This window comes from Tyto alba, unplaced genomic scaffold (assembly GCF_018691265.1).
Source record: "Tyto alba isolate M040663 unplaced genomic scaffold, T.alba_DEE_v4.0 Super-Scaffold_48, whole genome shotgun sequence".
In the NCBI taxonomy this organism is placed as follows: Eukaryota; Metazoa; Chordata; class Aves; order Strigiformes; family Tytonidae; genus Tyto; species Tyto alba.
Genome location: NW_024881324.1, coordinates 16175450 through 16197563, shown reverse-complemented (window position 1 = coordinate 16197563; position 22114 = coordinate 16175450). Strand labels below are relative to the sequence as shown.

The following is a 22114-nucleotide window of genomic DNA, read 5'->3' as shown; positions in this document are numbered from 1 at the left end:
GCCATGGAGGTGCTTAAGTACTCTTCATAAAAGTTTCATCAGTACAACTGTTTGGGTAATTTATGCACAAGTATGTGCTTTCTTGATGAAATACAGCTCTTCTTGTGTTTGCTGTGGAAGGTTCTTGTTCTTAAACCACATTTTTGAAGTTCATAAGAATATTGCAAAAGGCCAAATCTATTTTGTTCTCATTCACAGTTTGTATCTTCATAGCTGTAGGTCATCACAACCGGAGTGATATTTCTACTACATTCAACATTGCAAGCTTTTCTTTCAGGAAGAAGACCGCAAGCTGTTAGTTGGATTCTTAGAAGATGTAATGACCATGCTTTCACTATCCCATGCTCCTCTTGATAGCCTGAAAGCTTCCTTTGTGGAACTGGGGTAAAGAATATACCTTGGAGTTGACTAGGTCTAAATACATTAGAAGTTTTTATTAAAAGCTGCTAATCTGACTGTAATTTTAATAACTGTGATGCTTCAGGTGATGCTTTTTTTCCCTGGTCCTTCACAAAATTTAAGCTTTTAATCTCTAGATTAAAAATTTAATGGTAAAAAAATTCTAAAGTGTAAGAAAGAAACACTAAAAACCAGATAAAAAACTGTGAAAATCATTAGTTGAGGATAAAATGAAAATTAATTTTGTATTTTCCATACTATTATGATGTCTTCTAGATGTGTATTTGTATTCAGTTCAGTGTCATAATTTATTGAAAATTATATCCTTAAAGGTTTGGGGTTTTTTTACATTAAATTTAAAATGCAACCTATTTTCTAGATAGCAAGTTGTTGCATGTCCTTCAGAATGAGATAAACATTGTGTATCCTTCAGAAAGGATAAATGTGGGAGTTTTAGATTTGTTGAGCAGTGGATTCCTGAGAGTACATTTTGGAGGCAAAGAACATATTGAGGGCTTGGGAGGTTTTGGGGTGGTTTTTTTTTTTCGGCTGGGTTTTTTTTTTTTTGTTTTTTTTTTTTTTGATTGCTCAACTGTTTTCTTTTAGTGCAAACCCAGCTTATCATGAGCTGCTGTTAACTGTTTTATGGTATGGAGTTGTCCATACTTCTGCTCTTGTTCGATGTACAGCTGCCAGAATGTTTGAGGTAAGTGTTACCCAAACATTTTTACACTTTTTTAAAACTGGAGTGTATTTTCATAAACGGTGATTCTGATAATGTTGCTGCATTCCTAAAAATTATAAATGGCGTATTTAAGTTGTGTACTGTGTGATGGAGCAGGAAGTTGTGCAGTTGTATCTGTTCTCTGTTCAACAACACATCTTTAAGCAATTTGTCATTAGCCACTTGCAAGATGTTTCTGTAGTAACTGTGTATGTGTTCTGTGTTCTGCTGCTGATGTGATTGTTACATTCTGATTATTGCATGCTGAAAAACATTTGTGGTTTATGACAATGCATTTCATTGCTAAACTGTGTTCAAACCAGAATTAAATAAATTACCAGATGTGTTTGCTTAGGTCTGTAGATAAACATAAACGAACATCTCTCTGACTTCTAACATTTGCTTTTACTATTCAACAAATCATCAGTAGCCTAATTCACAAGTCACTGGTTTTCAACAATTTTTGTGCACTTGCACTGTATTTCAAACTAGTTTTCACTGGTGACAAAGATAATGGTAAAACCATACATTTACCCATTATGTATTTTTTTTGTAAAAATTAAAATAATCTGCAATTACTTTACCTGACACACAGTGACAGCTTCATCTTTCCCTTAACATCTATAAATTTGTTCAGGATACACTGTTACATTTAACTAATAAGTTCGCTTTTATTTCCACATCATGCTTTTTGTTTCATCAAGCATTAGTTTAAAAAGGCATATACAAAAACTCCAGGACATACTGCACTTGCTGAACAAAGAATTACATTTTTTCTTTTTTTTCTTTTTTTTTTTTGCATGCTAGAAAGACATATTTCTAATCACACTATCACAGTCAATTTCTTTTTTTGTTTTGTTTCTTCCACATTTGGCTCATTTGAATAGCTTTGCAGTGGACCTCACTGAACCTGCCATCTTGTATCTATCTGCAAAAACAAATCTCAAGTCTGCCTCTGAAAAAAGAGCACTTAACATAATCATTAGTGCTCTTTCCTGCAACTTCGCAAGTCATTGCAGATAGAGCACTAAACAACCACTTTAAGACATATCCTGAGACTTCAGTTGAAAACATGCAACCATGGGTGGGGGTTTTTTTGTTTGGTTTTTGTTGTTGATTTTTTACTCCTCTTTTTTTAGAAAGGATATGACAATTTTTGGTCGCCCTTAAAATATTTTTGACTTATGGGGGGTTTTTTAATCTAACAGAACCATTATTATTACAAATATAAAATGTAAGCCAAGTTGTTTTTTTTTTTTGTTTGTTTGGTTGGTTTGTTTTTTTGTTTGGTTTTTTTTTTTTGGTTTGTTTTTTTAATAAGTATTATCCAAGCATGTGAAAGACCTCAGTTACAATGAACTGTTGTCTTGGTTGCAGTTTCTTTTCAAATTCAACTGCATGTTTATTATTTTTGGGCAGTCCTGCATGCTATTTGACTGCTTGTCTCCTAGGATACTTCAATTTTTACTAAAGCATAGGCAACTTTGTTGCAGACACTTTTCTCACCTGAAAATAGTATCATATTGCCACTTCCTTGATAGCCACAGCATACATATTAAAACATGGTAATATGTAAATTTGGGAAGTCACCTCTGTGAAGAGGTGGTAATAGTTGGTTTTACTTTTAGAAGATTCCTTCAATCAAGGAATTTCTGACATCTCAGAGGCTGCTGAACGGCAAAGCCCAGCAATTAGATAATAGCATAAAGAGTTTGTTACCTGCAGGACAGCTACATGAGAACTATAAAGATTCTGAGCAGCACAGTGGTCTGTACAGCAGCACAGACTGCTGTGATTTGGCCCTGCCAGGCTGCATTACCAAACCTTTACAGTCTGTTAAGCTTTGGAAGGACACAGAAGTGATTTGGAGCCATTTTACCCCCCTCTTTCCTTTGGGAGCAGGAAGCTTTGTGCTGCCATTTTTAAGGTGTAATATGCGTAAGTAATGATCACATATTGAACTAGAGAAATCAAAACAGGTTAAAAATTGGCGTTGTCTGTCTCGCCTTACATACCGCTACGTGGCTTTGCCCATCCAGCTGTTCCTATTGCTTCTGTGTTAATGTTTTCACTCAGTAGCTTCCCGTTTGGGTGCTAATGCAAGCAGATTTGATTGCTACTGGTTTGAATTTGGAGCGCATAGTTGAGCTATAAGCTTTGTTGGCCTGTTTAGGTTCAAGGATAGGAACACTTATTTGCAGAATGACACTTGGATTATAAAGCATGTTTTATTTTCTGTAGGACAGTTCGATGCTGTTTACCATGCTTTGCCATAATAAGAATTGTGATAGCCCACATAGTCATGAAGCTGAGAACATTCTAAATTGTTTGTTAATTATACAAATCCCAAGCATTTATTTTTCAAAGCACTATATTACCTCTAGACTTTTCTCAAAATTAAGATGAGTAAAGAAAACTCAAGTCCCTATTTGTTCAAAATTGAAAACAGTAAGCATTCTCTATTTTAATCAGTGAGCAAATTGATAAACCTGTATATGAGAGTAAGATCACCATAGTCAAACAGTGAGCTATGTCCTTAACAGCTGTTTGAAGAGTAGCCCATTAGCTTAACACATCAGCACTTTAAATTGTTGACACTATAAATAATGGTGAAATGTATTAATATTAAAATGTAGTAGTTAAACTAACATTCCTAATACTTTCTGAATAATGTGTAGGAAGTTGCAGCTTTCCCCCTCTGGGTGCTTTGCAGCAATAAGGCATACATTCTTGCACAGCTTAACAATTCTCTCCCTGTTCTTCCGTCTCGTTACTATCGGTAAGGCCACAGTATGTTCAGTTCATGCAGGCACATACATGCATACACAAATATTGCTTAATAAAAATTACTGATTTGTATAGAAGGCTTCTGGAAAGTCAGGTTCCTTCCATTCTTTCACAATTTACTTTGATTTTAATTCAGAGTTGGTAAAGCAGGAGTGCTCAAACAAATAGCAGAATGTAAAACCTTCTCTGGTTAGGGGATGTAAATATGGCCTGGGAACATCTAAATTCAAACAATTTCCACATATTTATGGGTAATAAATTTCACTGTGATCTCAGTTTCTAACATTTGGAATGTATTGGAACAAATAAATCCCTTCCTTAGTTTGCAAAAAGACTTGGTGAAATACATTTCATGGATAATCCAAGGATTCTCCATTTTCTACCTGCCCAGACCAGCAAGGGAAACTTGGGAAGTTTCGCGTACATGCTGCTTGGATGGCAGTTAGATCTAAAATAGTCCTGAATGACTCCGAGGAAGGCTTAGTGGCATCTGGGAAAGTGCTGTTTGTCATGTTGTAAAAGGGCCGAAAGGTATCACTCAGTGCAGAAAAACTACACGCATTTGTCCTAGCTGAAGACAGCTGGTTTGCATGTGTCAACCACATACTATAACAAATACTATCCCACTGAGTTAGGAACAGCATTTAAATTAAACTGTCCAACTCAAATTGGCATCGTTTTTAATATTTGATTATACATCATTATATGTATAGTTATTAAACATATTAGTATTATAATAGTAATATGTAATTACTTGCTAAACTGTTGAGAGTTCATCTTAAAATAGCTGAAAATAGAGAAAACATCATCATATTGTTGAATTTCTTAGGTTTGTGCTGATTGCCAGACCACTTCAGCTTTCTTCATGCCGTTGCATATATGAAGCACTAGTGTAGCAGTATTTGCTTAGCTTCTAATTTTGGTTTGCTTTTTGTGTTTTTTTTCTTTCTCTCTCTTGGTTGTGCCGTTCTTCTTCCCATGATACTGTGCTCGCTCTTTCCGTGCATCACCTGTGATACCCCCCTGCTCCGACCATTCAGCTGTTGGTGAAGGGGGTACATGAAACTCTGGTAGCTCAGAGAGTTGTTCCTGCTCTCATTACTCTCTCCAGTGACCCTGAAATGTAAGTTTCCTGACTGTCTTATATACCTAGCATCCCTCATAATACTTAGGAAGAAATAACCATCAGTTCTGTTTCTTATTCTAGCTGGACAAAAATTGAATTACTTACAAACAAATGTAACTTTTAAATCTCTTATTTGTAAATAAGAAGGTTTACTGCAACACCTAGAACTAAACTGGATAAAATTGCTGAATGAATGTTAAACAGAAAACTTAAATGTAATTTAATTTTTATGGGTTTTTATATTTAATCATGTTCTCAGTTTTGAAATTTGCTTACATCAGTTTTAGCAGAAAGCTGGATATTAATGTGTTCTGTATTGCTATCAGCTTTGCTACTGCAAAATTAAGTATCATCTGCATTACTAAAATGCAAAATAGTTTTGGCTGTATCTAATTTCTGGTAGACAACCATAGTACTTCATTTCCTGGACATGATGCGATATTTCTTTCAAGCTGAGGAGGGATGCTTTGCTAATCTCACTAACAGGTTGTTACTAATAAGTGCTATAGCATGAATACTGACTTAATCGTTTTAGTGTCTTGTGTGGGTGACATAACCAAGAAAAACCCCAAGAGTCTGCCTGCCCATCCTCAGTCACAGCTAACCCAGTTCTTTAAGTTTACCAAACCGTTTTTTATTGCATGTTGACTGGTTTACAGCTGACTCTTCGAGGCATGAGTGAAGCCTTAGTTGACAAGCGGGTTGCTCCGGCCCTTGTTACCTTGTCCAGTGATCCTGAATTGTGAGTTTCAGACTGAGACCTTGAGTTAATGCTGTCTGTCGTTTTCCTGGTCTGCTTTTTTTTTTTGTTCTGTTTTGTCATTGCTAGAAACTAATGTAACTTAAAGTACTAATTTTAAAATTTGGCTTTATTTTTAATTGATTTTATTCTTAATTTTTAACATATCTTAAAGACTGTTTTTCTGTTGCAGTTCAGTAAGGATTGCAACAATTCCTGCTTTTGGGACCATCATGGAGACTGTTACTCAGAGAGAGGTAAGACACCTGTTGCCAGGCTGTTCTTTTTATAGCATAAGAAGTGGGTCGTTTGTAATAAGTCCAGAAATGCAGTAATTTATTAATGAATGTGGAGGGGGGGGGGAAGTCATCTTAGGAATTTCTTCCTTTGTTATATCCTCATCCAAAATGCTTTCTGGTTTTGTAAAACAAAGAAAAACAGATATGTAGAGGGGGAAGCCTGTGCTAGAAGATAGAAAATCCCATGGTCAAAATGTTTTTTAAAACATTCTCTGATACAGTTGAGAAATCCAGGTCCATTATTTCCAAATAAAATAGCTTTACTTTAAAATACTAACTAAAAAGCCATGGTGAGATTCAGTTACCTCCACATAAGTATATTGTACCATTTTAGATGCTTTAGGATATCCTGCTTGGCTTCCAGATTCTTCAGAAGGGCACAAGTCTCTTCTAGTTCCTGTCATATCTGCTGGTTTAGCCCACAGTGTCCAAGATGGCATTAAAAGACAACATAGTGACATAACTGAAATAATAGGAAATTGAGGATAACACAGATATGCAATTCCTCCTTGATATTTGAATGATGAAACTTTGATAGTAGATCAGAATTCTGAAGATGACACTCAGGATTCCGCTGTGAACAGTAGAAATACTGTGTTTTGTTTTATACGATAACTGTGCAATCAGATTTCTTTAAGTCCTCACAACTTTTTGCAGAGCTTGCATTCTTCCTGTAATTTCAACATATTCTAAAAGAATGTGTTTGAGGAAATGTGAGTAAGAAGTCAGTGATGACTCACAAGTACTTGGAAGATGGATAAGTTACAATTTTGTAGCTTGGAATGCATGCCTATAATCAGTTTGAGAAGAATACTGTTTTGTTACCACACAAAAATTACTGTATCCATTGCCTTAGAGTACAGAGGTGATATTGCCTTCCAAAATGTATCAGAAAATGTTATTTTTACAACTTTGAATGCAATTGAATATTTATGTCATCTTAGATATATTTGTATCTTCAGGTTTTCTAGCCTTTAGTTGAATAAATCTTTTTAATTCCATTGATGTTTACTTTTATGATGTTTACATTTGCATCTCTGTCTCCTGCAGAAAATGTTTCATCATACTAATTGAGGTATATTCCCCCAAAAAGTAACATGAATTCAGATCTAATTAAACAGGAGAACTCCAAAGATATTAATAGTAAGAGGGAAATTTTAACAGCAGGTCAAAAATGACGTTAACAAAACTGAGGAAACCTCAGGAAGGAAGACTGGTTATATGGAAGCACCCATCTATAGTTAAAGATCAGATTAAAACACCATTAACCGTCTTTAAAATGTATAGGTGCATCAAAGGGTTTGGAACATCCTGTCAGACAAAAATTGTCAATTAAGAGAAGGTACAAGGTTTATCATCTGAAATATGGGAGACTGTAGACATGCCCTGAACCGACCATAACAGTTTCTAGCATCTTCGTTCATGTACTTTTTATTTCTCTGGAAATATTTAAGCTTCTGGAAAGAGTAAAAATGCAGCTGGCATCTTTCCTGGAGGACCCTCAATATCAAGACCAACATTCTCTACATACAGAAATCATAAAAACATTTGGAAGAGTTGGACCTAATGCTGAGCCCAGATTTAGAGATGAATGTAAGTTACATCGGTGGGAAAATGCAGTCTTCCTATTTCTGTCCCAAAGCTAATAGTCTGCTCGTTATATTGTTGGGTGGTTTTTGTCTTTACAAAAAATTTGATGAAAACTCATGTTTTCAGAGTTTGATATGTCCCAGTATTTAAGACTTTGCTAATATAATTTTCACTTTACCTAACATTGGTGTGTATGTAGAATACCAGCACATGGTGATGAATATTTTCAGAGCCAGAGGGAACGGGTCACTTTGCTGCAGAGCAAATTTGAGTTGTCAAGTAATTTTTTTAAAAAAGACATATAAAACACCTTCCTTTCCCACATCCCACTCCTTACCATCCCTCCCCATTGCTTCATCCCCTGCTGGCATATAAATTTCAAGTATTCCACACATTTTAAATGTAAATGCATCCCAGATTAACAAATCAGCTTTCTTTTGTGGACCTGAAGTGTAAACCACATAGAAGAGCAAAGTCAATTGTTAGACTGTCTTAAAGATGCTTGTAATTAAGACATGAGAAGCTATCATGCCTCCCAGCTGCAGGCATCTAGTTTAGCAGGCTAAACCATTAGATAGGCTTCATCTATAGTCAGTGAAGATTTCTCATGACATGCATATCTCTTGTCATTAGCTTATCAGCTGTATTTATAAAATACAAGCATATCTTAGACAGCTTTAGCAGCAGGAGAGTTAACAACATTACAAAATTATTTTCTGTAAGCAGTTACTATTTCAAAGGTACTCTGAGGTACCTTTTTATTTTAGGTGATGTTACCACAGTTCTATTTCAAATTTGAGTTGCTCTGTTAAATCCACGTGGGCAGTCCCATTGAAGGCCATTACTTGCACTTCTTATTCCACACCGATGTGTTGATGCTCCAGATGCCTGCGATTGCCACTTAGCAACTGTTTAATGCTAAGCAAGTCTATGGAAAGCAGTTTCAAATACTTATTCCAGTATTTAATTTTGCAGTTGTTATTCCACACTTGCACAAGTTAGCCTTGGTCAACAACCAGCAGTCTGTGGATTCGAAGAGACTGGATATTGCTACCCACCTGTTTGAAGCCTACAGTGCTCTTTCCTGTTGTTGTATCCTTTTTTTAGGGGAAGTTCAGCTGTTAATTCTCTGATGGGGGGAGAAGATTAATACTTGAGAAATAACTAAGTTTGTCTTTGAATGTGTGATGTAAAAAATGATCTGCTCAGTATAAAGAAGGTTTTCACAGAAGGTGGATGTGGTGGGTTGACCTTGGCTGGACGACAGGTGCCCACCAAGCCGCTCTGCCGCTCTCCTCTTCAGTAGAACAGGGAGAGGAAAATAATATGGCAAAAAACTCGTGGGTCAAGATAAAGGCAGTTTAATAAAGCAAAGACTGTGCGTGGAAGCGAAGGAAAGCAAAAGATTTATTCTCTACTTCCCACCAGCAGGCAATGTCCAGCCACCTCCTGGAAAGCAGGGCTTCAGTACATGAGTGGTGGTTGCTCCAGAAGCCAAACGTGATAATAATGGATGACACCCCCCTTCCCTTCCTCCTCTCTCTTAGCTTTTATTGCTGGGCAGGCATCATATGGTATGGAATATCCCTTTGGTCAGTCTGGGTCAGCTGTCCTGGCTATGTCCCCTCCCAAGATCTTGCCCACCCCCAGCCTACTAGGTGAGGCAGGAATGTTGGAGGGACAGCCTGGATGCTGTGCCAGCACTGCTCAGCAGCAGCCAAAGCACGGGTGCGTTACCAACAGCTTTCTAGTTACCAACAGAAAGCACAGCACTGTGAGGGCTGCTGTGGGGAAAATAAACTTCGTCTCAGATAGACCCAATAAATACAGTGGAACTGATAGATACTTAACAAAAAAAAAAAAAAGCTACAAAAACAGAGCCCTTGATCTTATCCAGTAAATTAAGAAAAATTATGAAAAGAATGGTATGGATGTATGAAATATATGAAGTATGTTTAAGATATGTTTTCTTTTTTTTGCCAAATGCTGTTCCATTTTCTTGGGTTTTGCTAGTCCCTACTCAGTAGAATAGCATTATCAGAAGACAGGAAACAAAATTGTATCATTTCAGAAGACAATCCTTATAATACCTTAACCTATTTTTTAGTTATTTCAGAAGATTTAATGGTCAATCACTTTTTACCAGGACTTAAGTGTTTACGAACGGACATGGAACATCTTTCACCAGAGCATGAGGTGAGCAGCGATATTTACTGAGTAGGAGATGCTGGTGGCAGCAAAAGTTGAAGTGTAATGGTATTTAAAACCAAAAGTTAAGGAGAACTACTCCTAAGTGGTATCAAACCATAGCATTGAGGGGATTGTTATTAAGGAATAGGTCACATGATTTAAAAAACAGTAAAATCTTTTAAAATACGCTTCTAAGCCAAGGAACTCTGCAGAGAAATAGACTCAGAAATGCATGTAGATACACAGATCTTTGTAGAATGAAGAAAAAAGGAAATGTTTTTACCATCTGTTTTTTCATCAAAACAAGCATACACTAAAATCGGTGACAATGTCATAGAATCATAGAACAGCTTAGATTGGAAGGGACCTTAAAGATCATCTAATTCCAATCCCCTTGCCATGCACAGGGACACCTTCCACTAGATCAGGTTGTTCAGAGCCCTGTCCAACATGGCTTTAAATGCAGGTGAAAATTGGTGGAGTGCAGGAGAGAAATGATAGCCAAGGATGAAGAAAGTATAGTTCTGCACTTCATATCTGGAGTACTGTGTCCAGTTCTGGGCTCCCCGTTACAGAATCATGGGTTTACTGGAGAGAGTCCAGCAAAGGGCCATGAAGGGACTGGAGCATCTCTTACAGGAGAAGCTGAGAGAGCTGGGACTGTTCAGCCTGAAGAGGAGCAGGCTTTGGGGGATCTTACCAGTGTATACAAATACTGGAAGGGAGGCTGCAGAGGGCATGGAGCCAGACTCTTCCCAGTGGTGCCCAGTGACAGGACAGGAGACAACGGGCACAAACTGAAACACAGGGATCCCTCTGAGCATCAGGAAACACTTTTTTACTGCGAGGGTGACTGAGCACTGGCACAGGTTGCCCAGAGAGGTTGTAGAGTCTCCATCCTTCAAGATATTCAAAAGCCAACTGGACAAGGTCCTGGGCAGCTGGCTCCACGTGGCCCTGCTTGAGCAAGGAGTTGGACCAGACTCGAGAGGTCTCTGCTGACCTCAACCATTCTGTGAGTTCTAAAAAACAGATTATAGTAAGCAGACAGGACAACATGGGAGCTAACGAGATCATCTCTGGTAGAAGGAACTTACAGAAAGTAGCAGAAGAGAAGAGCTAGCAAGAGAAGCTGACTTGAGAAACCAGAAAAACTTAGCCATATGTCAATGCACTGTTTTGTAAATAGTTGAAGATGAACACTAACAGATATTGAAACATAGATATTGTCAGTAGCTGAAAACTAGTTACATGTTGGGAAAATCTTGACAGTATGAACATTCCAAGTGATGGAGAAAAAGATTTAATCAAAATGTACAAATGAATATATTTCTGGTTTTTGAAAGTTAATACTGCACTTTCATGTATTACTTTGTACTTGAGAAAAGTAACTACTTTTCCTACTGTTTTCTCTAGGAGTTCTAAGTTCTTATACTTTGTAACAAAGTCTCTTCTTCCAGCTGTATTTTCAGTCTAATAGCCTATACTCTCATTCTTTTATTTTCTGTATGTTATTGTATTGTTGTATATAATTTACAGTATGTGGAACTGGAGGTGAATTAATGTGAGGACCTTTCAGACCTAAAAGGAAAGAATCTGACTTCAGCGGGCTGAGTCAGAAGGGACAGTAGTGACCCCGAGCATCAGTCAGAGGCAACAGAATTGCGCTTCCTTACCACAGGCAACACTGGAGGAGATCTGGCAGTGATACTCTGTATTCAAGATTGCTGGTAGATGTGTTGTTTTGAGGGAAGTCTAAGAATAAATCTAAAAGCTGTAGTAGGCAAAAGTTGGGTTTAATTTCCTATTCACTAATGGGATAATTGATACTTATGCTTCATTTTTGTATAATAGGTAGTGCAACTTCTAAGGTTTAAGGCCACAGTCAGTTCAAAAGAGCTTATTTCTTATTTGATTGAGTTTGAGTCTTGTAGCCAGAGAGAACTGAGGGCTTAAATAGGATTATAAATAAATAAGTAAAGATAGCTCTCAGTCTTCCTTTACCACATTCTGCATCACTGTGATTAATTAGCTTCAGGCATGATGCCAAATGCTTTATTTTTTTTTAGACAGAGAGAAACAAAAATTTAAAAATATTTACTCCTGCTCCAGTGGGTTAGAAAACTCACTGCAGCTTTTGCTGTGGGAATGGAAATCTGGTGCTTAATCAGCTCCTTGCTACAACAGGATGTTTGTAGCCATCATGATAGAGACCTCTGAGGCCCAGTTAGTTCTAGTCTTTGTCATTCAAGCCTTCTGTCTTAAGTTTTCTGAAGTAAATGTGATTTACTGTTTCAAGTAGTTAGACATTTGCGTTAACAGAATTAATCTTTCTCTCATTATTTTGGTCACTGTGGTGTTATTCGCGATTCAAATGGCATACCAGCTACAAAAACCCATATTCTCATTCACAGAGCCTTAGCTCTTGTGGCTCTAACATCAGTACAGAGTTTATGCTTATCTTGGAAATGTAACATTTGTGGAATTGGCTTATGATCCTGTCAGGCAGTGCTTATCCCTCATACTTGCTTTCCTTTCATTCATATAAACAAAAGTGCAAGTTGGCCATTTAAGCCAGTCCCTCTCGTCTTTAAAATAAACACTTCACCTTGTGCAGACATTTCAGATACTTTGCCAGCATCTCTAATTCCATGAAAAGTCCTTTCTTCCTCCTTATCCACTTGCCTTCTGTTTCTTTTCAGAATAATTGGGTTTTGAGTTGCATGATAGTGAGATACAAGTACTTGATAAAAATATTTAGTCCATCTGCAGTATTGTTTATAATATTTAAGTACATGTTATGCCTCTTAAATATCTCTATACTTAGAGTTACATCTCTAAAATATCTCTCTTAAAGGAGGTCTAAATGATTTCTTAGGCAGTCCTATGACCAAATAAAGAGAACCCAAATAAGTGTGAGCAGTATGTTCAATATCATCAAGTAAAATTGCCATATGGTACTATATTTATACCTTCCCTCTGTTTTACCCTCAACATTAAGACAAATTAATTTGGGGAAGAGGGAAGAATTGCTCCACTTCATCCAAGAATTATTCAGGCTTCCTGGAAGGAGCTGTGCAATGGATGGGGGCTCCATCCCAGTATTCAAAGGATTCTGTGTTCTTGCTGAATTATTCTCTGCCTTGATAAAGACTCCATATTGTTGATATTTGGAACATTTAAATGCAGGTAGATGTACGAAATAGTAGAAGTACTCCAGTGCACAGATAGAAATGCTAAGTAACAAAAACTATAGCTGCTGTGCTTATGAATTTCAGTTTTCTTTTGATACTGAAAGAAAAGCTTGCTTTTTCACTCAAATTCCGAACGCATTCCTCTTGTACCTCTGTACTCTTGAGTTTAAGTACCTGTATCATATTTTATGCAAATGAAGAACAGCAAATTTAGCAGTAAGGGTTGAGTCCTGTTATACTCGCATGCAGGTTTGAATGCTGCTTTCTGATACATTCCAAGGGTAACACCTGCTACCCAAACTGTTTCAGATGTTGAAGTAATACTTTTGGAGAAATAGAGTGAACAGTGGCACAGATCTGCAGACTGGGCCAGATCTTATCAGTGTAATAAATGGTTTCAAAGCATAATTTGTGCTGCAGCTGTCTGATAGAGATTTGACAGAAATCAGCTTTTTTTATATATAGAAATACAATTAAAAATAGTTATCGCTTGGTAGTAACCATTAGTAACTGATCTATATTTTGGAGATGGAAACTTTTTTTTTTCCTTTTTTGTATATATTCAGGTTTTGCTAAGACACTACTAATTTTAATTGCTTGTAGCTTTGAGATTTTAAGTTTACTTTCTCTTGAGCTGTGAGCAGAGAAAGTTTCCATTTATGCAGTGGGTACATGTGTGTATATATATGTTTATATACACTTTGCATCTGCTGTTTTGCTTAAGTGTTTCAAATGCTTTTGTCTTAATGTGTAAAAAAAATACTGTTGTGGGCAGGGAGTTATATACCTATCCAATGAATTGTGTGATGTATTTCAAAGCCTGTTATTGGGAAACTTTATTTTTGGTATGCTGGAGAAATGTAAAATGATGGTGTGGGGGTTTTTTTAGTCTCAAATATTCTGCAGAAACCTTTAACACTGCAATTTCTAAAGTAAAGACAAAAAGCCTTGATTCATAGAAATCCTGGAAGACACCAGTGAAATGATACGAAGTCTGCTTTAGCACTTTCTGCCCATTAAGATATCTCAGGATGCCATCACACTTTTTTCTCTTCTTTCCTTGCTTTTTCTTTCATCAGTAATCTTGCTAAGGATATACATTTTAAAAGGTACTTGAAAACTCTGTAAAGGAAAACAGAGGGAAGATGAATGTATGTCAAAGTTAATTTCTAATAAATAAAAATACTGTTTGAAAAAAGATAAGGAAGTGTGTCACAGAAGTGAGTTTGCTTTAGCTCTTTTTTATGAAGTTGGGGGAAGCAGGAGGGAGTCTTGAACTTCTGTAACTAATTCAAAAACATTTTTTTAAAGTATTTTAAATTGTTTTATTCTTTCTAGTCGCAAGGCACTATCAGATAGCTGGAATTTAAATGCACATGAAAAACAACAGAAAAACATTTTGAACAGTTCTTCTGCTGTCATTTGTAGAGCAGATTTCGTACAAAGTGTTAACATAAAAGAAAAAATGTCATGTCTATCTCTTCCTTATGTGTCTCAGGTTATTTTAAGCTCCATGATAAAAGAGTGTGAACAGAAAGTGGAAAATAAGACCGTCCAAGAACCGCAGGGGTAAGACTTCCACTTCTCTTTTTTTCTGTGCCTCCAGAGTAATGTTCTGCAGAATGTATTCCATAATGGTGTCCGAGGCTTGTGACTAGAAATCCCGCACTGACATATTCTGTATTTGAAAGCAGATTTTAGGAACTTTAATTCAGTTTGTGGTTGTTTCGGTCTCCATTGTAGAACACAGGACAACACATTTTTACTTGTATCACTGCAATGATGTTCTTGTTTTTGCATGTTACATTGTTCTTAATTTTTAAAGCAGTAATTGAATTTTTTTAAAGCAGTAATTGAATTTCTGTTCTGAATCTGAGAGGGCAGGGAGTGCTTGGCCTAAGTGCTTAGAGCAACGCATAAGGCATGCACCTTGCAACTTTTTGTCATGGGGGTGGCTTGCAGGCTGAAGGAATTGTTCTGGTCAAGGTAGTGACCTGCTTCAGGCTGCTTGCTTTGCTTGCATGTGACTAGCACACACAAGAACAGTTTCTCTAGTGTATAGACCAGCCTACCTGTGTGAATACATGGTTTGGTAAATATGCTGGCTTTGGGAAAATGCCACCTATGTTGCACTTCAGTAAAACACCCATTCTGGAAATGCACAGTAAACCCAGCTCTCCAGTGAGGCATCAGACACACGGTGTATATGCATCAGTTCGCCTTATGTGGTAGAGGTGGTTGTCCTATGTGTGTGTCTCTCTCCTGGTAACAAAAGAAGCTAACAGACTCACAGATTTGGGAATTTAAGCATCATTATGATTAGGCATATGTGTTCTTTCACTTGCTTGTTGCCTGGAATAGCATACCAGCAGATAACTTCTCATGGATTAAATCCTTAGCTGTGTTTTCAGGAAGAGTTTAAGAAGAAACAGTAGGTATCTGAAAAAGAGCATCTGTCCTCAGTCCTGAAACCTTGCCATAGGAATCAGGAAAACTCATTTAAACTTATGTCATGCTTCCATATCTGTAACAAATTGATAGAATTTACTTTTTGAAAGAGCTCAGGCAAAATTCTGGAAGCAACCAGTAGTTTGAGAATAATTGAAATAGGAAAGGTGTACAAGAATTGAACAGAAGAGACATGGTATGGAGAAAGAGTCAGTATCACATGCACCAAATAAAATATCTCAGGCTTTACTAGTGGGAAGTAGCCTGTTTATTGGTATAGTTGATAATGAATGGAGTGTAGTAAGAACTGTATCTGAGACATTAGCATCAGGTCAACTCTTAAAGGTGTACTAGAAATGAACTTTAGACTTTGGAAGTGAAATAATTTTAAGACTAAGAATGTCCAGGCTCTACAACAAGTCACAATCTGTAGTGTACTTGTTTTAACAAGGTAATTGGTTCTGTCTAGTCATACAGAAGTCCTTTGTATTTCTTCTCTATGGGAGAAGAAATACAAAACTTAAGATCTGAGGAATACACTGTCAGTCACCTTTCTTCCTCTTCCCTGTTCATGTGGCAATATTATGAAGTAGGGACTGTAATGACTAAGTGTGTTCCAGTTAAGTGGCTATTTTCATGTTGAAACAGCTATTTCTTTGACATATTAGTTACTTACAGAATAAGAACAGGTTTATTTGACTTAATCACTCCATAGGCATATTCCTTGCTTGCAACATAAATAGCCAGTCAGTCAAGAACCAAAAAATGCATTCACTCATACCGCTGATTTTTCCCTGGGCTTCACTATGTTACTTCCTCAAGCTTTGTACTTTTGTCATTATTCTTTCTACCCTCCTGCAGACCTGTGTGTCCCCCAGCAGCCATACTCTGAATGCCCATCCCCTTCCCGTGTCATTTAGGTTCTTCAGCAGCTGTGTATTTCCTTTTTATTTTTAAAGAATGGTGAATGCTTAGCTTGCCTTCAGCTATATTAAAGGTTGGCAATTATCCAGCTATTTCCTCAGAAAACAACCTACCAGTAATGATTCTTGGCAAGACAGAAACTTGCTAGTTGCCCCATTAGACCCATCCTACTTTTTGCGAGTAAATGTAGATACCCAATAAGTACTCGTGATATGGCAAAGTTAACAGCCAGACTGTTTGCACACCTGATGCTAAGTAATTGCTGTAGACTCTCACCAACCAACCTGTGCAAGGACATCCCTCCCCATAAGCAATGACTTAATATTTTGACAAACAAGTTGATTCATTAGAATCAGTTGTGTACATGGGCATCTATTACCCTGCAAATATTTTCTCTGCCTGGGTTTTAGGGACTCATTTTTTTAATTTACAGACTAACCAATATTCTTATTTCATTTTCATTTTAATTCTTTGTGCAACAAAAAGCCACCACTTCAGGCTTCAACTATATAAATTAAAAACAGTGTATGTACCTAAATGTATAAGATAAGACTTGTGTGTCCAATAAACTTCTTTTGAATTAAATTAATTTATCACCTCTTGAGCAACTTCTTGACAGCATTTTAGGGGAGATCATTAGAAAATATGAAATAGGTTCCTTCTCAGGCAAACCTATTCCAAAATATTTTTTTTTTCCTCTTCCAGAATACAGCAAGTGTGCGTAATATCAAACTGGTCTCTCTAAAGAACACCATTAACGTTAACTTGAATGTTTTTTTTATTATCTTACCTGTATTCACTGAACTGTGAAACCCAAGATTTTGAAACAAAATTCCTTGGCTGAGCTCCTCCTAATTCTCAAGTGGTGCTCTTCAGTTGGACAGGATTTTTAGTTTTAATTTTTTTTTGAAATGTGTGCTTTTGCCTCTCAAATGTTTTAACTCATTTAGCTCATCAAAGCTGTTCTCTGTGTGGCTAGTATGAGTGATCAGCTTTTATTTCATGTAAGGTTTAGACTTACCTTGCTTTAGCTTCTGTCAGTGCAGACGTGTTAACCTAAATGTAAGAGGTCTGTATTATTTAAAATCTCTCGTATGAAAACATTTTGAAATCACAGTTAGTCCTATTGAGCCATTGCAGAAACAAGTAAATCCAAACATGATAAGATGTCCAGTGTGTTTTCTTTTAGAATGCAGCTGCTGAAAACTGAGATTTGAAAAAGATAAATCTTTGCAATGTATTGCTTCATTCTTTTATTAGCCTTCCCCTTTCTTATACAAACTCAGGCTATGGTTGCAATCTTTTACTGAACAAGAGTAACACAAAATATTTTACCACTTAAAAAGTGACCTTTTTCATATACATTAATATCTCCTTTTTCTTACTAAACCCTTGCCAATTTCAGTTCCTAATTTCAGTGTTAAATATATATTTGACAAAGAATTTAAATGCAACTAGGAGATAAATTACTGGGTTTTGTTATCAACATGAGACTACATGCACAAAAAATAAACTGGGTGCAAAAGCAGTCATAACTGTTGGTTACCTTGTCTTTGCCCCTTACTGTTAGAAAAGTTTGGTCAAATAATATGGTGTCATAGAAATAGTTTTTTTAAAAAGAGTCAACTTTGTCTTTAAATATTGGATAGCCACTGTTGCTAAATGTTTTCTTTAGCAATTAACAAGATATTTCAATTTTCGGTATGTTACTAACTGATTTTTATAACATGTCCAGCATGAATGCTTGTTTTGGCCTAAAGCTTCCCCCATAAAACAGGCAGAACTCTGTGTAGCATGAAAATCATCTGGACACTGATGAAAAATTTGATGTCTGCACATTATTTTTGTTTGTGGGTTGGTTTCTGTTTTGTTTTTTTTTCAATAATGAGTAAATGCAAGGACTTTTCTATAGGACTGCTTGTTTGAAACAAGATGTTATTGCCTTGTTGGGTTCTCTGACTATTTTTTCAAGACATAAGACTCAAATTATTTGATTTCATACTGCTTTTACTATTATGTTTAAGTGTTCAATATGAATAGTAATAGGAGTACTTTTGAGGCATTTAAACTTTCAAGTATTTTGAGTGTTGTGGATTATCTTTCTATTTACAGTAACATAATATTAGAAAACATGAACTCCTAGACACTTCAGTTCTTTTTTTTTTTTGTTTTTAATACCATATGGCTGCTATTCCCCCAAAAATGTTTTGAAAGTCAGTTGAACATTTCCTGGGTTTCCTCAAGCCTATGCAGGATCATTAGAATAACAACATCACAGTTTGCTTAAAACTACATGTTTGTCACCAGTTCCTAGGCTTTCTTTTCTGAAGTAAGCAATTTTATTTTACTAATGTTGCTAATGTTTCAAATGTACTGTATTTCCCAAATCATTTCCCTAGTTACACACAACTCTAGGATACATCATAGGCTGGAGTAACTTCTTGTCATTAGCCAGCTGATTGCGAGTACAAACTGTTATTCACATAATTTATATGTTCTTGCTTTATCACGAAATCAAGCAAAATTGCACAAGAAATCCATCTTACAGTAACTGACCTGCTAAGTTTTATCAGCTGGAAATATCCGATTCCTTAGTCGGCTGTAGATGTTTAATCAAGCCAAAGAAGTCTGGCTATGTGATTGTGCCCGAAAGAAATATTTCACTTTAAAAGTTTATAAATCATTTCAAAACAGCTATATGTCTTCATCACTGGCTGCTGAATAGAATAAAAAGATGATTATTTTTAAAATAACATCAGTTTTAATCAGATGTTGTCTAAAAAGAGATATAACAATTTTCAAAATTTTAAACTTTACTAAGAATTCAGACAGACATCATAGACATTATTTGGGTTGCTTCTTCTAGTCCAGCTCATGGGGAAAACAGTGGACTCTCCATTGCCTTTTCTAGTACATAGGAAGTAGGAACACTGAGGCGAGGGTAGCTGGAGTCACATTCACAACGAGGAGGGAGGAAGCTCTGCACCCAGTGAGGGGTGAGCCTGGTAGGACTCAGTGCCCCAGGGTGGGGTTTGCAAGAAATTTACAGGAGGATCAAGGGAAGGCTGAAGAGGAATGTGAAATCAAGATCTGTTGAGAGTTAGTAGGTTGACAGACTACCAATTCTAAACTCTGCTCGGGTGGGAATAGTTGGAAATTAAGAGAGTTGGAAATCAAGGAGAGAGGTCACTGTTTTGTACTTACCTTGCTGTTACTCTTCCCTACATGTCTGCTAATGGTCACTGGCAGAGGCGGGATACTTGGGGTGGATAGATCCTTGGTCTGAACTAGTACTGTTGTTCTTATACTAAATAAACTTAAGATTGACATTTCTGGTGAGAAGGTAAAGCTGATCTTTCAGAGGTGTTTGTCACTACAGCAGTTGCCAAATAGCTAACAAATGCTAGTGTGGTGACTTCCAGAGGTAGTAAAAGACAGTGTGCACAAAAATATTTTACAGTTTTCACTAGGACTGTGAGGACATGATAATCAATTTAACAGTGTATATTTGGGCTTGGTGGTGACGGGTTTTCAGTTCTTCTTGATGGGCTGCTCTTTTGTGATGTTGAAACCTTGAAAGTGCAAAGACAATGCAGTTGTTTATTAAATAACAGCGCAGTGTTCTTTTTTCTTTATAGTCTTATGTCACTAATTTTTTACTTTCCTAGCTCCATGTCAATTGCAGCGAGCCTTGTGAGTGAAGATACAAAGACCAAATTTTTGAACAAAATGGGCCAGCTGACTACATCAGGTGCAATGTTGGCTAATGTGTTTCAGAGGAAGAAGTAAGATGGGAAAAGGAACTCCCAGCTAACACTAAGATGGACCTCACAGAGACTGGTTCCTGTACTTGAAGTACTTGCCTTTTAATTTCTTCTGTCTTATGTTCTTGCAGTATAATTTTATTCTAACCTCCAAAGATATTTGCACTGCTTTTGAATTTCGCTGTGTATCTGTTAATTTTGGGTTAACTGTGGTTGATATAAAACTGAAATCATAGTCTGTACCAAGTCCCTGTTCTGTGTTCTTGTCTTTCCAGCATATTTTTTTTTTTTATATAGTGGAAGGTTTTTTTTATTTTCTGACAGGATATCAGCAAATATCTGTATTATACATGGAGCTATTATGACGGTACTTAAAATAATGTAAATTTGAAGTCATTGTCATGAAGTAATAAAAGTGGAGATGACTTACGTATTTAAATTATGAAAGAGTAATGCAGATTTTTTTATTATGTTTCTAAAAAGAAGAGGAAGAGCCACCAGCATTTGTCTGTGCTTCTAGGGTTGTTTTTGTAAGTATTGTGCATCTTTGAATCTAGAGGAATTGCAGTATCTGTTGTTTGAGACTGCTTGCACTGCATCAGTCTGCAGGGAATGCTCATGTCTCAGATGCTTTATGCTGACATTGTAAATGCTGTACAAAGTCCTTCAGATAAAATTCCCACATCTGTTGTGGTTTTTTGAGGGATGTTTTCTTTTGTTGGGGTTTTTGTTTTGTTTTAAAGCACTTTAACAACCAGTCTACACATCCAGAGGCACATCCACTAAGTAAAGGAAAAACATGATAAATTAATAAATGTTAATAGGTGCATTAGCTACTGGAGAGGGGTCCCAGTACAGTTCTGCAGGCGGAGGAAACTTATGCAGGAGAAAGAGTGCTTTCATCTTGCACTCAGTGTGCAGTTGTGTACTGTGAAAGCTAAAATTAAGATATTCTGTTGTTTAGATTGAAATTAAATCTGAGCTGAGATTCAAAGTATTTGAAATTATGTTAAGAGAGTTTGACATGCGGTTTCTTTACAATGTTAGGCAGACTGCATACATACTTTATAAAAATGACATTACAAGGAGTACCTTCAACAACTACCAAATATTTCTGTTAGCAAGAAAGCATTAGCTACTAAGTCCTTTTATTCTTATGCAGCACTTTTTTTCCCCCCTTCTTTATGTCAATGTAAGCTTCTGAAAGTAAACTCAAGTGCATGCATGAACTGGTATGAGGTGGCAAAATAAAAATGCTCAGGCATTCTCTGACACGGTACCAATTCAGTTGGAAGTATTAACATCTTTGAGGACAGGGGAAGCAAGAGGAGTAAGGGAAGAAAGTATTCACTTCTGAAACAGAATATGGATGGAGTAGCACTTCGGGTATTGCCCCTAGACAGAAATAATGGAGATAATTTGAGACTTCTAACTGCTTCGTGTCTGTGTCTGTGCATATGCTGTTGCCTGCCATGTTTGTGTTGTGACAGGGCCTGCTGCACACTTGCACGTTGTCGGTCCCTTTACACTGCACTGATGAAACGTTTTTTCTTGAGATTACAGACAGCTCCATGCCTTCCTGTTGCTTGTTGCCATGAAAGTATACTTTTAGCAGACTGACTGTGAAATGGAGACATTCCTGAGGAATGGGAAGTGGTGACGTTCCTCTCTATTGTTCTGTTGTCAATAAACAGTTTTGTATACCTGCCTTGTCGTGTTACTTCTAGTCTTCTCTGAAAAAGATTATTGCATCAAAACAGCAGTTCCGGGAGAGGGATCTAATGCATAGAAAGTCCTTAGCCTTCATGGTTTTTTGCATAGCAGATGGTACACTGAACTTGCTAAATTTCCCATCTCAGTGTGCCTCTTCCACTCTGGCTTCTAGTTTTGTGGCTTTATTGCCATTTTCATGCAGGTTCTTTTCCTCTCC

The 22114-nt window shown here is 36.8% G+C and overlaps 1 protein-coding gene across 8 annotated transcripts in view; it reads left to right on the top strand.

The window, feature by feature from the left end:
• Positions 1-21892, top strand: part of RELCH (RAB11 binding and LisH domain, coiled-coil and HEAT repeat containing) — an 80912-nt gene extending 59020 nt beyond the window's left edge. For 5 of the 8 annotated variants that reach the window (XM_042806765.1, XM_042806762.1, XM_042806760.1 and 2 more), the window contains 9 exons: positions 278-384; positions 1006-1105; positions 4951-5033; positions 5969-6032; positions 7529-7667; positions 8640-8756; positions 9772-9860; positions 14547-14617; positions 20089-21892. In XM_042806765.1, coding sequence (XP_042662699.1) covers positions 278-384; positions 1006-1105; positions 4951-5033; positions 5969-6032; positions 7529-7667; positions 8640-8756; positions 9772-9860; positions 14547-14617; positions 20089-20209 — 891 coding nt within the window. In that variant the 3' untranslated portion in view covers positions 20210-21892. Of the gene's footprint in view, positions 1-277; positions 385-1005; positions 1106-4950; positions 5034-5695; positions 5779-5968; positions 6033-7528; positions 7668-8639; positions 8757-9771; positions 9861-14546; positions 14618-20088 lie in introns of those variants that run through there. The other 3 variants (XM_042806761.1, XM_042806759.1, XM_042806763.1) reach the window with 2 other exon arrangements.
• The last annotated feature ends 222 nt before the right edge of the window (positions 21893-22114 follow it).